Genomic DNA, 22,311 nt, shown 5'->3' with positions numbered 1-22,311 from the left:
GCTAAACCAAACCAAACCAAACCTCGGATTTATTTTTTTTTTTAGTTTTTGTAATTTAACGCTTCGATAATTGCTCAAGTCCCAATGTAATTGGTTCTCATTCTCAAATCTGAAACTTACCTTATTTATCCCGAAAATCACATTGAATATACTTTTTTTTTTTTCGGTCCGATTTCAGGTCTCTCCCCATAAGACCCTGTCTTTCTTTTCTTGTTTTTTTTTTCTTATTTCATTTTTTAGAACGAAATAAAAATGAGCCATAAAAGGTTCAAAGTAAAAGATGAGCAACAACAATCCCCTCATCTGCTTAAAGCAACAAATCCATCAAGATGAACGCTTTTCGTCATGTACAATTATAGACAATCAAAAAGTTAACATAAATCACAAATTATAAAATTTCATTCCTCGTTCATCTATAAAAACAACTAACCACATGAAAATAAAACAAACAATATAATTAATCGCTTAAGGATAGTTTAAATTAAATTGTATTAAAAAGTAAAACAATTAATAATAATACTCACCACATATATACTCATTCCACTTCAATTCATGAACTATATTTACCAATGATAATGTCCTCGAGGGGACAATTTGAATCTAAAATCAAAGAAGAGATTAAATAAAGCATCCACTCATTAGATATATATGCAAAGAAACAAAGAAAAAGATGTGAAAAAAAATCTACGGCGTTTAAGCTTTAGGAAATCTTCTATATATATATAAGGTTAATATAATAAAAAAAACTCCAAAGTGGTACATTAGTAATAAATTTATCTCAAACTGACATATATGTGACAAATTTACCTTCCGTTAATTTTTGTTAAATTTTACCATTAAATTGCTGAGTTAGATGACATGTGGTAATCGATAAATCTACCAGTTTGAGATTTTGACCTTATGTTTGTTATAGTTATATTAGTTTAGGGTTTGTCGTGATGTTAATTCAATTTAACTTAAATTAACGGGGAGTAAATTTATCACGAATGTACCAGTTCAGAATTTTTTTTTTATGGTAACAAAATTAGTTTATGGTAAATTTGTTGTATGTGTACTAGTTTGAGATTTTTTGTAATAAAAAAATTAGTTTGGGGTAAAATTATCACAACCGTACTAATTTAGCCTTTTTTTATGGTAAACAAAATAATTTGAGATAAATTTGCGTGCCAATGTGAGGTTTTTCGTGATATTAAAAAAAAGGCTTTAGGAAACCAGTTCCGAACTGGCCTTGTTCCTAAGTGGTTCTTCACTTGGAACCGAGAACTTGAAACAGGGCCGATTTTCAAGGCGGTTCTATCCAGTTTTTAGGTAGAACCGATCCAACTGAACAGCCGTAATATCCTTATCAGCATGAGCCTCGACAAGAGAGGTCTGCACGGTAAACAAAATCCCATAAGGCGACTGATGAATCCCACACGTAATGAAATGTTGATATTCATAGCACCATCCGTATGGAATTTTGCAACTGGGTTACTGTTTCACACGGAAAACATGCCGAGCAACCGAGATCTTCTTTTTTGAGTTGTTCTTAATATGCTTCAGCCAAACAATATGATGTTGATGCAGGGGACATGCGCAAAATCCTTTCTTTAATTTCTAAGATGAAGGGTGTGTGCACACTGTAGTTCTGTAACAGGAGAATCACTTTTGATTTGTTAAAAAGAACGGTCTCCCAGAGATCGAGAGAGGGAGAGAGAGGGAGAGAGAATTCAAATAAATAAATGAAAGACGGTGGTCCTAAAAACCACGCACAGAACAGTGGCTGGCTGCTGCAGCAGCAGCAGCAGCAGAGCATCAGCTCAATTGAGGATCTTCGCCCAGACAGCAAGCACAAATGCCATGCCGATTCTGATTCTGTCTCTCTCTAGATCTCTAGAGAGAGAGGGGACATGATATGGTGAGGAAGAAAGAAAGAGAGAGAGGACTGAATCAAATCAAGATACAGCCCCCAAAAGGATCACGATATATCTGTGGCTTCCTTCATTCATATTCATTCATATCAACCCTTCTCCCTCTCCCTCTCCCTCTCTCTCTTCTGTGTTTATAAATACACACGAGTAACTAATGACAGTACCCTCATACGAATCCTGTGAGCATTGTTCTTGTGTGTTGTTCACGTCCCCTCCTCCTCCTTCCAACTCATTTATTGCCGTTCTTGGTCAGAGGAAAACCTTCATTGGATCTCTTGCATTTATTGTTCTCCACGAACCCCACTCCTTTAATATCTCCCCCTCATTCCTTCTCAATCTTTCATCTTCTTCCTCCGCCCCTGTTCTTGTTTCCCTCGAAAGCTTCTTCTCTTTCTTCCTCTTCGTCTCCTTCAATGGCGGACCATGGAGACGAACCCCACGTCTTGGCCGTGGATGACAACCTCGTCGACCGTAAGATGATGGAGGCCTTGCTCAAGAACTCATCCTGCAAAGGTAGTGCCTTTCTCAGTCGTTCTTAGGAAAATGAAACTCATCCTCGTTTCATCAGATACTTTTCTAAGGAAAGCAAAAATGCCCACGTTTTATTTTTTCCAGTCTTCCATTTCATGTGGAATCGCATTTCTTCATTTCCCCTCGCGCATCATTAGCTATGATTTCATGAATGGATTTCATAACTTTTCTTTGATTCTGTAGTAGCTGTCCTTATTTTGTGAATGACCTTCTTCTTTAGCAGTAACTCCTTTGTTAAACTTGCAAAATCATAGAAATGGTCATTTTTGATAGTCTGGAGATTTGGCCTCTCTGTTTGCCGGAGTTTAGCACCTAAGTTCCAAGAATGTACCCAGGCTTGATAAGAATATGGGGTCAGTTCCGACATTCGAAGTTTCAGCTACAAAATTAACGACTAACTTATATTAAAAAAAGGGACATGGAGTCATTAGATTTCACGAAAAATTAATAGAACGTCTGCAGGAAACTAGTTAAAAGAACAAAATGATTCTTTGAAATTCAAGTGAGATGTTTTACGTTTATTGACTTTTCTATTGTTATGGCTTTATATCCCAATTGAATTTGGAAAGAACCTCACTTTTGAAAACCACATGGTAGGGCAGTTCATGAGTTGAAATTGAAAATGTCCAAAAGGTTCATCCTTGCAAAGCGCATGAACGTGAAGAGTCCAACGTACGGCAGAATAGATGAATTGTGTGATAGTCCTTTTGCCAAGCTTTGTTCATGCAACACAAAACTTGAAGAGCATTGATGATTGACGAGTACTTTAACAGCTCCTCCACCTACCCGGATTTTATTCCAGACACAGAATCTTTACTTACTTCATAACCGTGCAAGTACACTGTAAAACTGAAGCCATAAAATTCAAAACATCCCATTTATAAGTGGGTCCTAGGGAGTGATTTCCCTTTTTCTTTTACCGTCGGCTGCCACTCTTAAGTGTTCAACCTAGACTAACAAATGCACTCACTTCCTTGGGAACTTGCGACTTTGACATGACATTGAATTCTGAAAGATTCTTCTTGTAGCTTGGCCTCTTTGAATTTGGTATCCATGAATAGCAGCAGTGCCCTCTTGTGATGGCTTTTGGCACCTCCCTTCCACATTGACAATGTACATAACCTTATTGGCCGAGACATTAGAAATATAATGAGTTCTGTGTACTGTAGATTGTTGGTACGATGATAAGTGATTAGCTGATTATGTATGGTTCAATTGATCTTTAATACTAGGCCACTGTATGTTATTTAAGCCACTGTGCATGCTGAAGAATCTACAACGGTTGCTAATGGTTTTTGGATTGGTGCAGTGACAACTGCAGAAAATGGGATGAGAGCCTTGGAATATCTGGGTATAAGAGATGATCAGCCTGGTGAATCTTCAGTCTCTGCGACTGTAAGTAGTTCGTTTTGTTGGTCGTGAAAGAAAAACAGTCCCACTAAGGAGGCGGAAATAATTATGCGAGTTACCACTTCACATAGAAATTTAACAGAATTATCGAGATGTTAGTAGTCTTCTGATAGTTCTTGATGGTGCTCTGCTGCAGACGTCAAAGGTCAATCTGATAATTACGGATTATTGCATGCCGGGAATGACAGGGTTTGATTTGCTGAAAAAAGTTAAGGTAAATTGGCTCACTCATCAAATTAGGATGAGATTGTTTTAAAGTAAATTTCACTTAAATTTCTGGTTCGTGTTCTGTTAAATATCATAGTCGGTTGACTAACATATGTAGAATTTTACCTAGCAGGGATCGTCTATCTTGAAGGAAGTTCCCGTTGTGATCGTGTCGTCCGAGAATGTTCCGACTCGGATTAACAAGTGTTTGGCCGAAGGAGCTCAGATGTTCATGCTCAAGCCTCTCAAAGCGTCAGATGTAAAGAAACTCAGGTGTCACCTAATGAATTGCAAAACGTAGACATACGGGGGGAAATTTCTTTGACCTTGTTTTTGCGAGGAAGACTAGGGAAGAGAGAAATCTAAACCAAACCAAGATGTAAGCTCGTTGCATACCAGACAGGCGTCGCGGAGTCAAATCTGATGCGCCTGTTTTGATCTTGTACTTCTCTGGAAAGTCATCCTCTGTGTCGGATAGTTCCTTTTGAATGACAGCTTTCGTTAGGACTCTAGGGAAAGGCGGTGTAATGTGTAAATTTTTGGGAAATTGAATTCACTTTTGTCCTTCTCTTTGTTTTGTTTGCAGAAAGAACTGGAAATCAAATTTCTGAAATAGTCAAATTAAGCCAAAAAAGCGACCCAAAATAGCAAGGAGAAGTAATAAAATTATCGTTCTTCAAGAATAAAAGCAGAGGATGATGAATTTTACACAAAACCTGTCCTAATGACTCTAAATTATCGTTCTTCAAGAGTAACAGCACAGGATTATGAATTGTACACAAAACCTGTCCTAAGAACTTTTTCCCTTTCGTCTTCTTTCGTGAATGAAAGGGGACGATAAACTTACAACCAACGAACCAAGGAACGTCAGAAGTTGTTCCATCCCAAGTCTGGAAGGAAATTGGAAAAGCTCATCAGTAAAAGTGCCTGTGATGGTGATGGTGCCGTCCCTCGTCCCATCCAAAGCACTGAATCACTGGATAGCAAGTGACAAACAGACATCTCCCAAATCCCCTAGCCACAGAGGAAAGGGCAAGACAAGGGCAACAAGAACATGCCAGGACTTTGCCTTTGCCGCCACCTCGTGGGCTCTTCTTGCTAGAGCCATTCTTGCTGTGGTGGTGATCCTTGCCCTTCCTTCTCTTCAACATTTTGCCTGCAAGAAAGCAAGACCCAGAAAGAACTAATCAATACCCGAACAACCCAGATGCTCAAAATCGAATCTTGAACTCATTCACAGAGAGAGAGAGAGGCAGAGGCTTCCAGATGATTGACAGGGCAACTGTAATTTTTCCCGCTACCTTGTATTTTTCTGGGAATGAAGTTGTTGCAGCAGAAAACACAATGGCATCAAGCTCATAGAAGGAGAGAATTGCCGAAATCGAATACAATGAGGTTTGGTGCTTGTTGATGGATGGATGGATGGAAGAAAGGATATTCCACACCAAAAGGACGGACCTTTTCTGATTGATGAAGCAACAAATGAGAGCAAAGTTTGGCCTTTTGGCCCAGTTGAACAACCAGTACGTGGACGGCGTGTGGTTAGTATTAAGTATATATTTATCTCATTTACTTGTGAAGCTCGTAATCCAAACTATAATGACAGTTGAAAGAGCAGGGGATGTCACATTATTCATCTTCCCAGAGAAGATGGAGAATGTTTAATGATAAAATCTAATAATGTAAGGGGCGAAGCCCAAATGTTGCACCATAACTCACCCAACAAAACTTGATTTAACCTTATCTCAAGATAAATCAAATATCTCGGTTGTCTATTTAAAATTAAGGTGTCATTCGCATTATATGAGTGAATGGCTCAATTTGCCGACTAATCCGCTCATGAGTTTCTTTCCTCGAAATTATGCAAAAATTTGACATGCAAGAAGTACATTAAAAATTTCTGAATCCGAGATATGAGCGTATTCCCAAAATTGATAGAGGGGGTTGATTTCCGGATCGGTGAAATAGCTGCTTACGAGTCCACATCCACAATAAGTTTAGGGATGCCCAAAGAAGTTGCTATTTTGAGATGATACCCCACGCTTATGCATTTCAGCGAATAGCACGCTCCCCCAGTCAAAGTAAATCCATCGAGCTAGTTGCCCGATTCATTACGCAGAAGCCCATCTACTGAAGCAAGACCCGGTTGCCTTTAGAGGCGACGTCAGAATTAAGCTTCATCCAACCGGTTGGAAGGATAGTCCAACCCACAAGGTTATGTCTTTTCTCCCTCGGAGGAGATAATCTGCGGTCTCTTTTAAGTCATTCTTGAGCTGCATATTTGCCTGAGCTTGGCAAAATCGATTGACATCATCTTTTTGCTTTGCCAACACTGAAGACAATGTTCAAAATCAGTACAGGTCGCTTGAAATTCGGCATCCTCTTTTTCGGTTCAATAGATCTCATTGGTCGATTTACTTGTCACATTAATGCCACGCTTCTGAAATTGAACATGAAGTATTCAACAAATTTGAAGTACTTAGCCCATCCTGTCATGTCGTAAATTGCTAGCGTCGTTCTCTCCCAATGAATTAATTCGCTCACATCTCAATCTCACTATGCGGCCTTGATCTCCCGCCCGACCAATAGGACCGAGTGTCGGTGCTAGCGGCACGTACTAAGTTGCTTTATCGAGCAATAAATGATGTCTTTGGAAACACGGCAACATAAGAAATTGTAGCCGTGCATTTTCGACCGTTTTGCTGGGCAAGCTCTTAGATAGAACAGATTGATTAATCACAATTGTTGATCCACAACACAAAATTTAGCGAGCGCACCTATTTGATAAACCAAGACACTTGTGAATGAACGAGGCGGGAATTTCCTCTCACTGCCAAGCAAGCCAAGTGCCAAATATTTTGTATAAACCTAAACGGTGCACTACGGTCTAGAGCTAGAGGTGATCGGTTCTCGATCCAATCCCGTTTCACCGAAAAATCGAGAACCGAGAACCAGCCTAGATGTTTTTGGGATAAAAAATAAGTGGATTATTAGTAAAAAAAGTGAGCAACACGGACTTTAATTTTACTATATTATTTAAAATTAGGTTTATATTTTTCATTAGATTTACTTAAAAAATAAAAATAATCTGTCCAGTCCGGTTTCACACGGATTTCGAAAAATTGAAATTAGGAATCGGACCGGTACACACAAAACAGGAGCGATCCGGTTCGATGAGTCCGGCCTTGCTCAGCCCTAACCACACCAATCGAGCATCGTGTGCCACTTGCCAGTCTCTTCGCGCTCTATCTCTCTCGCGGCAAGGTCCAAGCCTCGCATGCCACTTAATGAATGGCGGCGTTACTGGAGCCTGCCCTCTTCAACGGCTTCTGCGCAACCTCCAACCCGTCTCCATCCTTCAACGTCCGCCGCACGCCCCTGAAATGGCACTCGAGACCCATCGTCATTCTCCAACCTCACCCTCCCCCTAATCCCATCTCCACCTCCTGCTGTTGCTCTCCCGAGAGCAGCACTTCGCCGCCACCGATACCAGCGGAAGACGGCGGTCCTCAACCCTCAGCCTCTGAAACTAATGCTCCAGCCGACCGCGCGAGAGATAGGAGAAAAGCGGTCCGAGTCGCGTGGGAGAAGCTGGTCCGGTGGTCCAGGTCCTGGCGGTCCAAGGCCAAGACCGATGTTCTTGAACGTACAAACAAGGTTTTCTTCTGCATCAAGATTTCACTTTCAGTAACTGTTTGGGCCATTTGGAGACTTGGGTTTGTCTTGATTAATCGAATCGTGATTTTCTTTTCTGCGATTTTTCAATCTTCCTGTGGGTATTCTAGACTTTACTATGTTTAATTGTTGAAAAAAAATCATTGCGTTTGTCTTGTAAATTGTTCACTTAGTTTCTGAATTGAAATGGACGTTGGTTCTTTCTTTTACTTGGTCACCGTACGTAAGTAGAATCGGACTATGCCGTGCTGTGCTCCTTTCACAAATGAGCAATGACGTTCTTGAACTCTCTGGGATTGTCTTTTAGTTCTTTTGTGCTTTTGTTCAATTTCCTGGAGATGTTGCTACTTGGGGATTATCACTATACTTCGCCACCCTTTAAAATATCTCCTTTCAATTTGGAACTGGCTCTGTAGCACTTGACTAGAATAATTGTTTTGTTTTAGTGTCTAAATACAGCAATATGGACAAAATCCGTGTAATCGGAGAAGGCATTATTTGTATCTGTTAATCTGGAAGAACACGAACGCAACTGTTAATCTGGAAGAACACGTACATCTGATTGTGGTACTCCTTTTACTCCCCGCTTGGATATCTCTGGTTTCGAGCAGGATTCTCTTACCAGGCCTCTGAATTCAAAACGAATGCACTTAAGTTGGACTCATACTTCCATTCTTGATTGAGCTCAAAATCTATTCAAAAGTGGCATTTGTCTATTATTTATTTCTACTCATTTTCAAGTCTGTGGAAGAAGAGTTCATTGTATATAAATGTAAACACACCTAGTTGGTTATTGACTTCCTTTGTATTTACCATTTCAGAATGTTTTTTTTTTTTTAATCATCTGTCGGCTTTTAGGTCGTGGTGCTTGGAGGTGGGTCCTTTGGTACTGCAATGGCTGCCCACATTGCGAGCAGAAAGGCTCAAATGGAAGTTCATATGCTTGTAAGGGACCCGGTTGTTTGTCGATCTATCAATGACAATCACTGTAATCAGTAAGTTTTCTGCTGCTTTGGCGCCCTTAACTTCCATGGTGCATAATTAATTTCTTTGTTCACTCTCCTTCACTGATGTTCTTCATGTCCAGCAAGTATTTTCCAGATCACGAGCTCCCAAAAAATGTAGTTGCTACAACTGATGCACAAACGGCTTTGCTTAAGGCGGACTATTGTCTTCATGCCGTACCTGTGCAGGTACTTCCGTTTAATCTGATTTGCTCATGCATGATAGTTCTTAGGCTGTTCTTACCGACATTGTGTCTTATCTGTGCAATTTTCTGTGAAGAAACATATGTGGCAATCTCCATTTTGCAACTGATTTACCTATTAAAGTTGACAGACCAATTCTTGTTTTTGCATAAGCAGTTCAGCTCAGCCTTCCTTGAGGGTATTGCAAGTTATGTTGATCCAGCCTTGCCCTTTATATCCCTGAGCAAAGGGTTGGAACTCAATACATTGAGGATGATGTCTCAAATTATTCCTCGAGCATTGAGAAATCCCCGACAACCATTCATAGCACTGTCGGGACCTTCTTTTGCTCTGGAACTGATGAATAAATTACCAACAGGTATTTGGATGTGCTGGATTGTCATAATCACCAATATCAGTCAGCATAGTGCTGCCTGTGAGATTTTGACCTTTTCTAGTTGTTTGCAGCAATGGTGGTGGCTACTAAGGACAAAAAACTAGCAAATGCGGCTCAGCAGCTCCTTGCTTCTAGTTACCTAAGAATTAATACGTCAAGGTATGCAGTCTCTGCTGAGTCATAGGGTCAGTAAAGTATGACTCATACTACTTATTCTTTGATTTTATTGTACTCATCCAAATTGTCCTTATTATTGGTATAGCAGAATGAAGTCCATGATCCTTGTCTTCTATTTTTTATGTCATTTGTGTATTGGCTGTCAATCTATTAGTTTGTGAATACTTAAACTGCCATTGACCTTCCCTCTACTCGATATACAATATGCTTGGCTAAAGGAACTGAGGTTTCTGTGCATGTCAACTGGTGAGTTCAGTTAGTAATCTCTGATGGCTCCCAGTGATGTTACAGGGGTGGAAATCGCAGGTGCTTTGAAGAATGTTCTAGCAATAGCAGCAGGAATTGTGGACGGGATGCATCTCGGTAATAATTCAATGGCAGCTCTAGTTGCCCAAGGTTGTTCTGAGATAAGATGGTTGGCGACAAAGGTTCTCTTTACAAATCATTTTTCTAATGCATATTTCTGTGCATTTGTGCCATTCGTCATGCTAAATAGTAGTAGCTCTAGAAACTGGAAAATCATAAACTAGCAGTTCCATTAGACTCTGTCAACCACTTGAAGTGCTGCATTTTAGCTTGGTAGAACTCATATAATACAACCTATTGTAGGGACAGGTCAAGCTATATCAAATGAGAACCCATTGAGAGATTTTGCGATGCCCATCGTACATATAGTTAATGATTCATGTGGAATATTAATAGGTTTTTGTTTATTAAGTTAAACAGAATGCTCCTAGAAGAGACATCGCTTCTTGCTGCCCTCTTGATGGATGATGTCTAGATATATTATTCAGTGCACTGAACTTTAGATGAGCGATTAGGAGGGGAGGAAAAAGAAATCTGACTGCCTGTTAGGTGAGCTCATGTTTTTTGTGGCAAAGATGCCTAATCTTTTCATTGTCATCCTTGTTTCTGGTTTTGGCTGGTCCTCTCTCACTGATTTTCCTCTATTTATTTCACTCAGATGGGTGCAAAACCAACCACCATTACTGGTCTTTCGGGAACTGGGGATATAATGCTGACATGCTTTGTAAATCTCTCAAGAAATAGAACGGTTGGAGTGCGTCTAGGATCGGGTGAGAAGCTTGAGGATATACTTGGCTCTATGAATCAGGTGCTTCACAAGCTTTCTAAGCGATATTTTCTCGGTGACTTCTGCTGTAATGAGATTGATTATCAGAATTTTCCTAATTAGACCTTTATCTTTCTGTAAGTACTGTGATTTTCACTTCACTTATACTTTTGATGTTTGTTTGCGCAGGTGGCTGAAGGTGTCTCAACAGCCGGAGCCGTGATTGCCTTGGCCCAGAAATACAATGTTAAAATGCCTGTTTTGACAGCAGTTGCTCGTATTATTGACAACGAGCTGACCCCAAAGAAAGCTGTATACGAGCTTATGAATCTTCCGCAGGTGTTTACTCGAAACCCATACACATAAATGATTTACATGAATGCCTGCTTGTGACATTTTGTCTGAATTTGGTGATTCTGACTATTCTGGTCCATAACATTCATGCAAGTACTATGGAGGCCTGTCTTCCACGTTAACGACCCATATTGTGATTCTTATAGGTCGAAGAAGTATAAAGGTGTCCGCACTCTCAAGTTTATGAAATGGCTCGGGAAGATACAGAACCTTGCTTGCTCCTCGAAACTTTTCGCATAGGATTCTTTTTTTGCCAATTTGTCGGTATAGGATGTCACCACATACTCAATTCTTTTTGCTTCTGAATTCTGATAGGTAAATTCTTTTGCTAATTGTGCATCGCATGACACAATTTTTTGGGCTAAATACAAATGTATCGGAGGACAAATGCTGACAATACAGCAATATTTTTACCTTTCAGCTACGCTTGAATTTCTATGATTTACTCCTTTGCACATTAAGATTCTTGGCTTTTCACTTGCTCAATCGTGAGGCCATAGTTTTCACTATTATTAGCATTATTGGAACCAAATAACTCCTGGAGGAGTATGATTTTGTCAATTATGCAGGCAAGTATTGAACTTCTCTTATATTGCAATGCTCAATGTGCTTTGGTGCTACAAATATCTGCTCAACTCAATGTCCTACATTCTTCGACCAAAAAAAAAAAAAAAAAAACAAATGTCCTACATTCGACCTCCGGTTCGGTTCCAGGTTCATGACTTTGACTGTGTTGTTTTTCCTTTTTGGCCATAATGTTGACTGGTTCAAAACATGATTCTGATATAGTGCATGGTTTAGCAACCTATGTGAATGCCATTCATATAAAAAATTTTAAACAGTAATTTCTCTAGATATGTCCGACAATACATGCACAGTCGTGAGAAAGGTGCAAGTCTGCTTTTTCAGCTTTGAACTGTCGAACTTGACCAATGGTCAGAATTCTTCTGTGTAGCTCTGTCGAAATATTTTGCAGATTATTCTAGTATCGATCTTAGGGCTCGACTACTCGTTTCCGTCTTATCGCCGTTCTAGTCTCCGGAGCTTGCATTGGAAAATCTGGAAGGAAAATCAACCAGAAGTTCTTGAATAAAGAATCAGACGGTGACCAGAGATCAAATTCAGTGGTCGTGACCCGTTGAGCGGGGTTAAAAGCCGTACACAAAGGGTTCAACCTTGGCTGAATATCTTCCTCACGGGCCTTTGAAGAATAGCTACTAGAAATTTGCTACAGTATTCTCTATTTGAATTCAAACTCATCAGTATGAAACAAAAAATAGTCAAAAGAGAGTATGTTGGTGATTAAAATAACCGCGCCGATACAGTAACCACAAAAAGCAAATTACACGATTCATTAATTTCAAACCAAGTGAACGATTCTATATGCGTAAATAGGCAATGAACATGATCCTCGTCCTCACTCATTTAATAATCTAATCGATATGGAAGCCTCAAGTTAATACAATGAATTTAGTCCGCCATGAGCTATTTTATGATTCCTAAGTTGAACCTTGTCCGTCATTAATTCATGTACAAAAGAGATGACTAAAATAGACACTAAAATTCGGATGGAAATTAAGGTATTTTGGTCAAATTGGGTATATTAAAGAAATTAACCACGACAGCAATTAGTACAAACTTAGTTACATTTGAGCTGAAAGCCTTTAAATTTCTCCACGAAGCAGGGGGAAAAAAAAATTAAGTGAGAGGAAGCGAAACGCCTGCTGGGCAAAGAGAGTTTCATGAATCACACTTCCAGCTGCCAAATGTTCGTGAGTCAACCGTGGGTCACGGCTTGAAAAAGCAAATGGGGGGACCATTTGACAAAGTCATCTTTCCCAGGTTTCCTTTCTTCTTCCTCTACCGTGTCCAACAATCATTTTTGTTACTTTCTGAATAATTTCCAGCACATAGTAAAAATTTGAGCACCCACACCAGAAAAAACCCGCAAAAAATTATATATGGAAATCAACATTTGATCAGTTTATATGTCCTCTAGTGCATGCAGTTGTAGTAATTGTCTAAATGCTATATTTGTGCTGACCAATAGAGCAAGACAATCCCCTGAGTCCAAAACAAAATCATGGAAGATGAGACCAAGTTGCTAATTCTTCAAGGGTGCAAGTTGGCCAGAGACCTTGAATCAAAGCTACCAACCTTGGCAAACCAGCCCCAGATAAGCGCAACCCAGACCTGCGAAGCAATCATAAGAACCTTCGCATCAGCTTTGGAGAAACTGATGATGAGCATCAATTGTAAGGAATCAACTGAAGGTTATCAAAGTTGCTTTCCCAGGTTATTGCCAGACAATAACTGGGGAAGTGGAAGGGAAGTTGGATCAGATCGTCAGGCGAGAGCCAATTTGCTTTTTAAACCTGAGATGGGTGGAGGAAGTTGGGATAGTGAAGGCTGCGCAACATTTAGAGGCCTCGGAGGTGGAATTCTGTCCATGGAGGTTTCATCAGATCTCAACAGATCAGCTTCCTCGCAAAGATCTCGACGGAGGTAACATGTGTTTTAGTAAGCAAATTCAAGTGGAGATGGGCTTATTAAACGCGATCGCTTTTCTTCTAAGTTGCATTGCCTAAACCATCTGTCTTCACCCTTTTATCAATACCAGGCTGAGGAGACAAATCAACTATCGCATATTTATGCGGAGGATATCACGCCTTCTTCTTCTTCTTCTTATCATTACTACTAGTACTATTCCGATTATTACAAACAGACCTTCCACATATGACTGTTCCTTCTTTCGTTGTGAAATCAGAATGGACAGATCTAGGCTTGGCAATTAACATGTGGGTCGTGTAGAGAATTGCTGGCCATGGCGGTTCTGTCTGCGTTTTGAATCTCTTAATCCGGACCGTATGGGTTGCATTCATCATCCTATTAGCCTATCCAATCCTTTTTTAGCTTAGGAGACAAAGAAATAAGGATGTTCCTAATATACCTACTTCAAAAGCTGTATATAAGGATTTGTATGACGATTAGATGATGTCTGTGATTTATAGAGATCGGTAGGGCATGAAGAGTTTCCACTGCTTTGCATGGAAAACTTGCATGGCCTCAATATGCACACATAGCTAAAATACAGAGTGTAGTTTCCTTGAAACTGCATGGATGACCCTCTCACTCTGAGCTGTACAAAGATCGATTAATCAGCAGTTCAATAATGAACTAGTCCCGATTGGCCTAGTGAAGCAGAATTTCGCAGATACTTCCTCAAAAACGCCGACTCAACAAAGGTCCAAAAGAAGCGTATCTCCCAGATTTTACAAGAGTTTCATATAAATGTCCTTTGAGCAGATAGTGTCTATCAGATGGCCTTAGGGTTTATAACTTTAAAATCTTCATATCCGTCACGTGCCGAATAATTAACCTTGGATGGCCTAAATCTGAAATTAGACGTTAATCCATGTTGAGTTTTTCATCAGGCTTAAGTTTCCATTTCACTTTACCATCCAGATTGATCAATATGTGGGTATATATATAGTCATCATTTCTTGCTGTAATTTGCTAATTGTATGAATGGTACAAGTAGTGGTTGCTTGAAAACTTATCGGAGTGTTTATTTTTAGGAGGGACGAAGGAAAGAAACGGGTAATCACAGTCGCAGCTCCTCAGATGGGCAACACCGATGTTCCTCCAGACGACGGGCACACTTGGAGAAAATATGGTCAGAAAGCGATTCTCGGATCAATCTATCCAAGGTAAGTTAGGTCCTTTTGTTCTTCGCGAAACAAAACTACGCCTCTATTACTTGCATTAACACTCAAATGATGTTCGGTATATGGCAATCTCCAGTTGTATCGACAAAGCGGTCCTCTATAAGATGAAAACTTTTTTGGTTACATGATCATGTGCTAAGGTTTAAGCGACTTCATCTTCATGACGAGTTTCAACTTACATAGGCCATGATCGAGGAACATAAATTTATTCGTTTAGAGAAGCAAGTTGGATAGTAATCAATCCTATCAGATGATTTCATGTTTAGTTCTTAACATAATAGAGTTTAACTAATTGGCTGATGCTCATATGCATGTATTTTCTTTGAAGATTCTTGCCAAGATCGAAGTAGTATTATCTAAAATTTCTGTTCTTCCCAAACCAGTTTGGTACCAAAACAATTTTATTTCGTAATCGCCGAGCTATGTGAAGTTAATCGAGTAGTGAAACAACTTTCATGTCTTCAGGGGTTATTACCGTTGCACCCACCAGAAGTTATACCAGTGCCCGGCCAAGAAGCAAGTGCAGCGGCTCGACGACGATCCTCGCTTCTTTGAAGTAATCTACCACCACGACCACACGTGCCATATGTCCCCGACGGCACCGCTGTTTCCGCCGCCGCCGCCACCACCACAAGCAGCAAATGTTGTTCCGATGGATTTGGATCTATGCAGGTTCAGCGGTTCGAGCAGCACCATCCCGGTGGTCGAAGGCAGCAGCTCAGGCACTTTGGCCTCTCGGTACGCTAAAGAAGTCATTGAGTACCCAGTAGCAGATATGGCAACTGCGATGTTCAATCCCGGGAGCGGCAATACAAGCAACATAGATATGATTTTCCATAACTCCAGGGGAGGAAAATAAGATTGAACTGGGGTTGTCTGAATGATAGCTAACACTTCAAAACCCAATTGCAGGAGGAGGATAAACCAAACATGGATTAATTACTAGTCTTCATCTTCGGTAGCTTTGTAGATAAATTATTCATTTGCAATTACTGTCTGAATAAGTCATACACTGACTGTCTAAACTTACGTATAGTTCGTTGTACTGTAATGCCTGCACCTCTTAATGTTTATTATAGAATTTATTGTTCATGTACACTTTACTAGGTCGCTCAATAAGCATGACAGATTCTTTACTTTTCTTTCTTCTCCCTTGCTTGAGTGTAAATCAGCACTTGGGAGTAATTTCCGGCTGTCAAATGATGTAGGATCCTAAGTATTCAACCATTTATAGATGACAAATTGTATGAGCTCTAGCCCTAGGCATGATTTAGAATGCATGCGTACATGTTGAGGTGAGTCGAATCATCTGTATCTATTTGTTAATCGCACGGTAGAACTCTCGTACTTCAAAAACAATTATCTCATGTGTGAAAGGGACTAGACACGATCAATGGATAAGCTTGAACATGCCGATGTAGAACAATTGACTATCGAAATATGACTAGGTTTGGACGGGCTCAGCCGCATTAGAATAATTGACTTTTGAAACACGACAAGGTTTGGACGGGCTCAGAACACATATCGCAAGCATAAGTCCAAGAAAGAAATTGATTGTCCACGCGCGCTTAAATTGTGCTTCGAGTCCGGATGGCTCGGGCGACCTTGTCCCGAATGGCCGTCGGGCCTTGATCAGCCTAACTAGAACCATGTATGCTATCAAACTACGCGATTTTTTGAAGTGGTAGTCAAGGAAAGGGTGAGGTTGTTCCTGGGACCAGTTTATACTTCTAGATGACATCTGAGGAGAACAAGAACTGAGAGGCAGGAGAGGATTTTGCAGAGATCAAAGTCCAATCGTACACTGGGTCGCAGAGTGCAGGCCACAAGTTCCTGGAAATTCTCAACAGGTTTTTCTTGTCGTTTTGTTGTTCATTCTGCCACCAGCTTTGCTTTCTGCGTCATTTCCTGTGCAACATCCCAGGCACCTCGTCCTCGGGAACGAGGTCACTTCACGGAAGATCCCCATCAAGTTCATGGAAGATGCCCGAGTCGCTTCTTGTCTCTTTCCCCCCGTCGACTTGAACCCTCGAAGCCCTTTCAATCTCCAGTGTCACTGTCAGATTGAGACACCACAGAAGCAAATTCGAAATCGTCTCGAAACTTTTGTTTCGAAACAAGTTCATTATTATCTTCTATGTACATTTTTTTCTCAATCCTGAGTTAGGCGAATTTTACATCCATTCTTTGAATGTTGATCAAATCAAATGAATTGGACATACTCTTTCACTTCTTTTGAAAGCGTGACGAACTGCTCATTAGGCAGATTGATGGAAAGGAAGATGTACGTTTGACAAAAACGGAGTAAGGATTTACTAGAGGAAGACTAGTAGGAGAAATTCTACCAAAAAGAGGCTATCCTGTAACAATATCAAATACTGATGCAAGTATTCGGTTCCTTAATGAGGAAATGAATCCCCTAACATTAGAGATCCATGTTAGGGGTGACATAACTCTCTATCGGGCCGTCCATATGGCCTCTCTCGTAAAAGGGAGCTATGCCTAGACCAATATCGAAAAAACCGATATAGATATCCAGTCCCCTAATGATACCTCTACCGGGCCTTACTCAATCAGGATTTGACTTTTAGCATCTAGTGTTAGTATCTATTCAAGGGATGATGCCCGCTGGCCTCAGTTTCTGATATTGTGATATTCAATTTCGTGCTTCTTGAGACGTGGCATCCCAAATCGTGCTTTCAATTTCTTCGCTAACACGCAAAATTTTCAAATGCCATCAGCACTGATCCAAAGTATAGCGATTCGAAAGGATGAAAATTCTATTAGGGGGATGACTTAGGCTTTCTTTTTTCTGTATGGGAACACGGAATCACTGTCACTAGCCCGTCCAACCATGTGAACTCCTTCATTGTTTCCATTATTCAATGTGAACTGGCTGACAATCTCTCCCATCTTGGCGACCCTAAATTACAGTGCCGAGGAAATTTCCACCGGAGGGATGCGTAGACCTCCAAGTCAACACATATCATTTCGTGGAATCCGATCTTTTTGCACCATCATATGATCCATGGCTACTTCGATCCAACTTCCCAGCAGCCGAACGCGACAGGACCTCTGCTTTTTGTACTACTACCATCCAATTCCGGTGTTCATTTTCAATAGAAAACTGATCTTGATTGATCTTCAAATTTTGTTCTGTTTTCCAAATAAGGGTACAGTCCCTTTTGTCCAAACTTGAAAATCTCGAAAAATGTCTCTCTTCTTCTTCTCATTTGAGGGGAAAAGCATATGTTTTGTCATTCCCCGATTTCCGTAAGCACACTATTAACTACAACAATTCAATTAAGGACCATAAGAGAAAAATGAGTACACACAAGAAGAAGTTAACTGCGACATCGAGCAGAATTCATCGAATTATCTTATGATTTTTTGGTTCGAGACAGACCATGGAAATGAAACGCCGAGATGAGAACATCACCGGATTTGATTGGACACTCGCCGGCGTCGCAAAGTAGTACACAAAATGTTCATTTGCAAAAGTGCAAAAAGGGCGCACAAGGGACAACTCTCATCACTTGGTGTTACGATAGACGTACAAAAGACGAGTCTCAACACACTCTGAAGTTTCTCACAAGTTGAGAGTGCAATTTTTTCATTTCTAAACTGGTTTTTCCTCGAGCTCTACGGAACAAAATGGTACAAGCAAGAGTATACACGCCACGCTGATTCGCGTTCCGAGTGCTAGGAGAAGAGCACGTTCTCATAAAATGGAAACTCGCCATCAAAACCGAGTCGTCCCATCGGGTCCATGTCCAGAAAACCGTGCGGACTACCATCCGCACAAGACAGGTACATGGCGGTCGGGTCAGATGACTCGAAACCCATCAGTTCCGGAGGCAAAATTGAATCGAAGGACGGAAGGTTGTCCGTCAAGTCGCTCGTGGTGGTTGTTGTGGTGTCTTCCTTAACTAGCGCCGGTTCCTCTTCTTTCTTGATGCTGTTTCTAGCCGAGCAGAGGGGAAAACTTTGCTGAGAATTAATCAGAGGCTTTGTGTCCGAATTGTTGCGGGAGGGAGGGTAAGAGGATTCCCAAGGATCAGAATCCGTGATCATCTGTGGCGCCCTCGTGATCTCTCTGCATGTGTGATTGCCAATGTATGTGATTTGGTACACTTTGGGATCGTCCTCCATTTTCTGGACTTGCTTGGTAGCTCTGCAACCTTGGTCATGCTTGTGGGTGCACCTGAAGTAGCATCTGACAATACATCACAGTTCAAGAGGAATTAGATTGATGATTCCCAAACCTTAAACCTTAATCTCTGAGATTTTGCAGGTGTTTGATGATTCTTTCACGGCGACCCACTTCTTATTTTATTCTCTTCTAGTTGCCCTCTAGTAAGCAACTGTTCACTGTTTAGTGAGTTTAACCAGCTCGATCCAAGAACTGAGGTTCCAACACAGAAAGTTAAAGTTGTGGGATGGTAAGAAAACTTGTTTGTTAAAGCTAGATGCATATTTTAAGATCGTTGACCTTCTCAATTCAACCCCTAAAGGAGAATTTTTGGAATTGAGACGAAACGAGAAGCAAATGACAAACCTTGGGAATGTGGAATTGAGAATGTCCTTTTGGCCGTACTTTCTCCAAGCATGACCATCATCCTTGGTGGAAGAAATTGTTGTGAATGTTTCAGACTCCTTTCTGCAATCAATCAAGAACCAAACCATCAGAATAAATCCAGGAAGGCTGCTGTACGGTAATATGCACAAGAAGGGCTCGCTTTTTAGGAGAAATTGGGCCAATTGCAGAATGAGAAGAAACAGAGGACTTCGTATCTCGAGTGAAACAAAGAAGCCACAAGGTACCTTCTCTTATAGCAACCTCTCCCGTCTTTCAAGCCCGGCCTCTTCCTACTCTCGCCGGAATGTTCAGACCCCTGATCGTCACAACCGGAGCCGAAGCCAACCATTTGGGGCGACATGTCCTCGCGAACCTCACTATGTTCACAAGAACTCAAAGCAGAGAGACTCTCGGTGAAAGATCTCAAGATCTTCACGACAAGCTCGTCGGCCGAGAGAGACCCATTATTCCCAGAGGGTTTACAGAGAAGGGTCTTGAGCCGGATGGCCGATTCGCGGCCATCGACGAGCTCTCTGATCGCTCTACTCTTGCTACTGTTGGTCGATGATGATCCCTCGACCCAAAAAGTTCCCATCTTTCCGGGCGAAAATGGCAGATTCTATCCGCTCTTGGGAATCGATGGTGGTTTTTCTTTGGGTGGGTGATGGATGATTGGGGGGTTTTTATTTCGCTTGATTGGTCGAAGGAGACAGGAAGGAGGAGAGCAAATCACTGGAAGATGGAAGGAAAGTCGAGAGAAGGAAGGCATGGTTTTGAAAGCCGGGGGGCAAGAAAAGCTGAAAAGACAAAAAGATAGAGAAATCGCTCACGTGGCTGCGATGACGTAGTCTTTTAAGGTGAGGATGACGTCAGCGGCTGCTTCGCTTTAATTCCACTCGGCAGCCTCAGCCCACGTTACTGTGAAAGAGCGGGACCTTATTCTTCATATAAGATATATAATTTTTTATTTCTCTTTAATACCACTTCGTTAGCACCACAATTTTCTAATTGTCACGTTGCCCACGGCGGCCGATGAATCACAACCGTCTATCAACAGAGGCATTACAGCTAGATCGACGACAACAAGCGGCTTGAACAAATCAACGGCTTCGGACAGTCCTTTTCTTCGGTTCTCCAACTGTACTATTGACAGATATTAAATTTTCACGATGCACGGCGAAATTCCTAGGCTGTTATTTGATTACAAGCAATCATGGATTGGATGATCTGGCATGGACAATGATGAGCCTAGCCTAACTTTCAGAAATTCGTGCTTAAGTTTTAATACGGGAGGAGTCAAATTTGCAATGTATCGACTTCTTTTTGTCTTTTTTAATTTTTTTTTCTCTTTTTTTTTTGCACTTTTTGTTCTCTTCCCTCTTTTTTCTGGTCAGCGACTGGTCAGAGGCGAAGGCCGGCAAGGCGGCCTGTCTGGTTAAGCCTGTCTGCAATTGCATTGTGGATATATATAGCCAAAAAAAAAAAAAAAATTGAGAAAAGGAAATGGATATGGAATGGAAAGAGGAAATTGGATGTCGGGTCAGCTTTTCTTTTTCTGGTCAGGATGTCCGGTCAGCTTAAGCCATCTGATGTTGCCCGTTTCGTCGTCGTCAAGCTTCCAGGAAATGTCGCCCTCTTTGAAGATAAGGCGGGAGCAATGATGCTTCTTGAATTGGCAAAGCGGTTCTTTTTACAAATAGGTTCAATTTTATTTTTTATTTTTTCTCTTTTTTATTGGTAATTCAATGCTTCTGTTCTACAAGGCGCCAAAAAAGGTAATAACTAATAATAGCTGGGTACACTTGATTAATCATATTTGGTTAAAACTAAAAATCGGGAGACTTCCATTTTATTTTTTTTTTCGTGTTTGGGGAACTACGAGGACAACCTATTTGGTAAGGCTCGAGCTTCTCTGATTCCCGCGAGGCTCGTGCTTCTCTAATTCCTGCTTTTTTTGTTCTCGAGGATAGAAAAAGAACGGGAATCTGTTTCGTAGCGTCCGTTAATTTTTTCTGTTATCGAGAACAAATTAGCGGACAGAAAATAGATTTGGAATAGAAACAGCAAGTAAAAAGAAAATGTCTAATTCTTTCTTTCGGGAAACGGAACTAGAAAGAAATCATTTATGCTCAGAAATTATTCTCCGACGAATTGTTATAAAAAAAAAAAAAAAGGCCCTAGTGTACATCAAGTGCACGTAGAAGCACATTAAATTTATTTATTTATTTATTGCTAAAAGAGCGTTAAATTTAGTTGTCTCCTCTTTTAAGGTTTCTCCAAATGTTTTGTTCTCTCTTGATTTCTTTCTTCGCCTTTGTCTCGGTGTTCAATCATGGACACTTGGCCCTTTCGTGTCCACATGGAGTTTTTAATTACTTTAGTTGACAAATGGCCAATGGGTTTGTAATTTTTCAATCAAAGATCTGGCTGGATGTTCTCGATCTACCAATTCAAAATCGAGGTGGCACTTGGTTTTGCTCACTAATCATAATTTTTCTTTTTAATTTTCAGCTTAGGTCTTTGTCTTTAACAAGTGAGAGAGAAAGATATTCTCATGAACGACCAATCTTAGTTTGGGAGATTATTATAAGCACTTGACTTTCAATGGCTCCTCATAGACCCATCTTCCGTGACGTTTAATAGAGGTGTCAAACAGGTCGGTCGGGTCCAAAATGGTTCGACTCATATTGATCTATTTAACCCATTTTGATCCATTTTCATATAGTACAAATCTAATGACACATACCCGATCCAATCCATACCTGACTCGACCCGTATAACTTAAATACTTCTATATTTAACTAAATTATTGAATTTCTATGTGTTATAATTGTTAAGAAAAATATATTGCTAAAACACTTTCATGTAACTGATTTTTTAATTTTTTAAAATATTTTATAATTTTATTGTTTCAAAATAATTTTTTATTTATAAAAAATTGATTTTATTATTAAAAATATATTGTTTATTTATAAAATTTTCTATTTTTGTTTCCTTTTTCTCTGGCGGTCGACGGCGATCGGAGGTGGCGGTCGGTGATGGTCGGCGGGCCGAGGTTTGTAGCAGTGGAATGCAACATTGCAT

General features: G+C 40.5%; 4 protein-coding genes across 4 annotated transcripts; 3 read left to right on the top strand and 1 right to left on the bottom strand.

Annotated features, from left to right (window-relative positions):
- The first annotated feature begins 1,536 nt into the window (after positions 1–1,536).
- On the top strand, positions 1,537–4,626 carry LOC115743737 (two-component response regulator ARR17). Its single transcript, XM_030678666.2, has 4 exons — positions 1,537–2,423; positions 3,751–3,836; positions 3,988–4,065; positions 4,192–4,626. The coding sequence occupies exons 1-4, from the start codon at positions 2,324–2,326 to the stop codon at positions 4,357–4,359; spliced, it is 432 nt and encodes a 143-aa protein (XP_030534526.1). The 5' UTR covers positions 1,537–2,323; the 3' UTR covers positions 4,360–4,626.
- Positions 4,627–7,338: 2,712 nt separating this feature from the next.
- LOC115743732 (glycerol-3-phosphate dehydrogenase [NAD(+)] 2, chloroplastic) lies at positions 7,339–11,361 on the top strand. The gene is made up of 9 exons (XM_030678657.2): positions 7,339–7,715; positions 8,592–8,728; positions 8,821–8,926; positions 9,098–9,299; positions 9,389–9,476; positions 9,775–9,922; positions 10,459–10,608; positions 10,756–10,905; positions 11,067–11,361. The coding sequence occupies exons 1-9, from the start codon at positions 7,350–7,352 to the stop codon at positions 11,079–11,081; spliced, it is 1,362 nt and encodes a 453-aa protein (XP_030534517.2). The 5' UTR covers positions 7,339–7,349; the 3' UTR covers positions 11,082–11,361.
- A 1,642-nt stretch (positions 11,362–13,003) lies between these two features.
- LOC115743743 (WRKY transcription factor 55-like) lies at positions 13,004–15,753 on the top strand. Its single transcript, XM_030678675.2, has 3 exons — positions 13,004–13,425; positions 14,499–14,630; positions 15,114–15,753. The coding sequence occupies exons 1-3, from the start codon at positions 13,004–13,006 to the stop codon at positions 15,505–15,507; spliced, it is 948 nt and encodes a 315-aa protein (XP_030534535.1). The 3' UTR covers positions 15,508–15,753.
- Positions 15,754–18,202: 2,449 nt separating this feature from the next.
- Positions 18,203–19,944, bottom strand: LOC115743787 (probable WRKY transcription factor 70). The gene is made up of 3 exons (XM_030678754.2): positions 19,473–19,944; positions 19,207–19,308; positions 18,203–18,864 (listed from the first exon to the last, which is right to left on the bottom strand). The coding sequence occupies exons 1-3, from the start codon at positions 19,820–19,822 to the stop codon at positions 18,351–18,353; spliced, it is 966 nt and encodes a 321-aa protein (XP_030534614.1). The 5' UTR covers positions 19,823–19,944; the 3' UTR covers positions 18,203–18,350.
- Between the last annotated feature and the right edge of the window lie 2,367 nt (positions 19,945–22,311).

This window comes from Rhodamnia argentea, chromosome 5 (genome assembly GCF_020921035.1).
Source record: "Rhodamnia argentea isolate NSW1041297 chromosome 5, ASM2092103v1, whole genome shotgun sequence".
NCBI lineage: Eukaryota > Viridiplantae > Streptophyta > Magnoliopsida > Myrtales > Myrtaceae > Rhodamnia > Rhodamnia argentea.
This window is presented reverse-complemented; position numbering and strand designations above follow the sequence as displayed.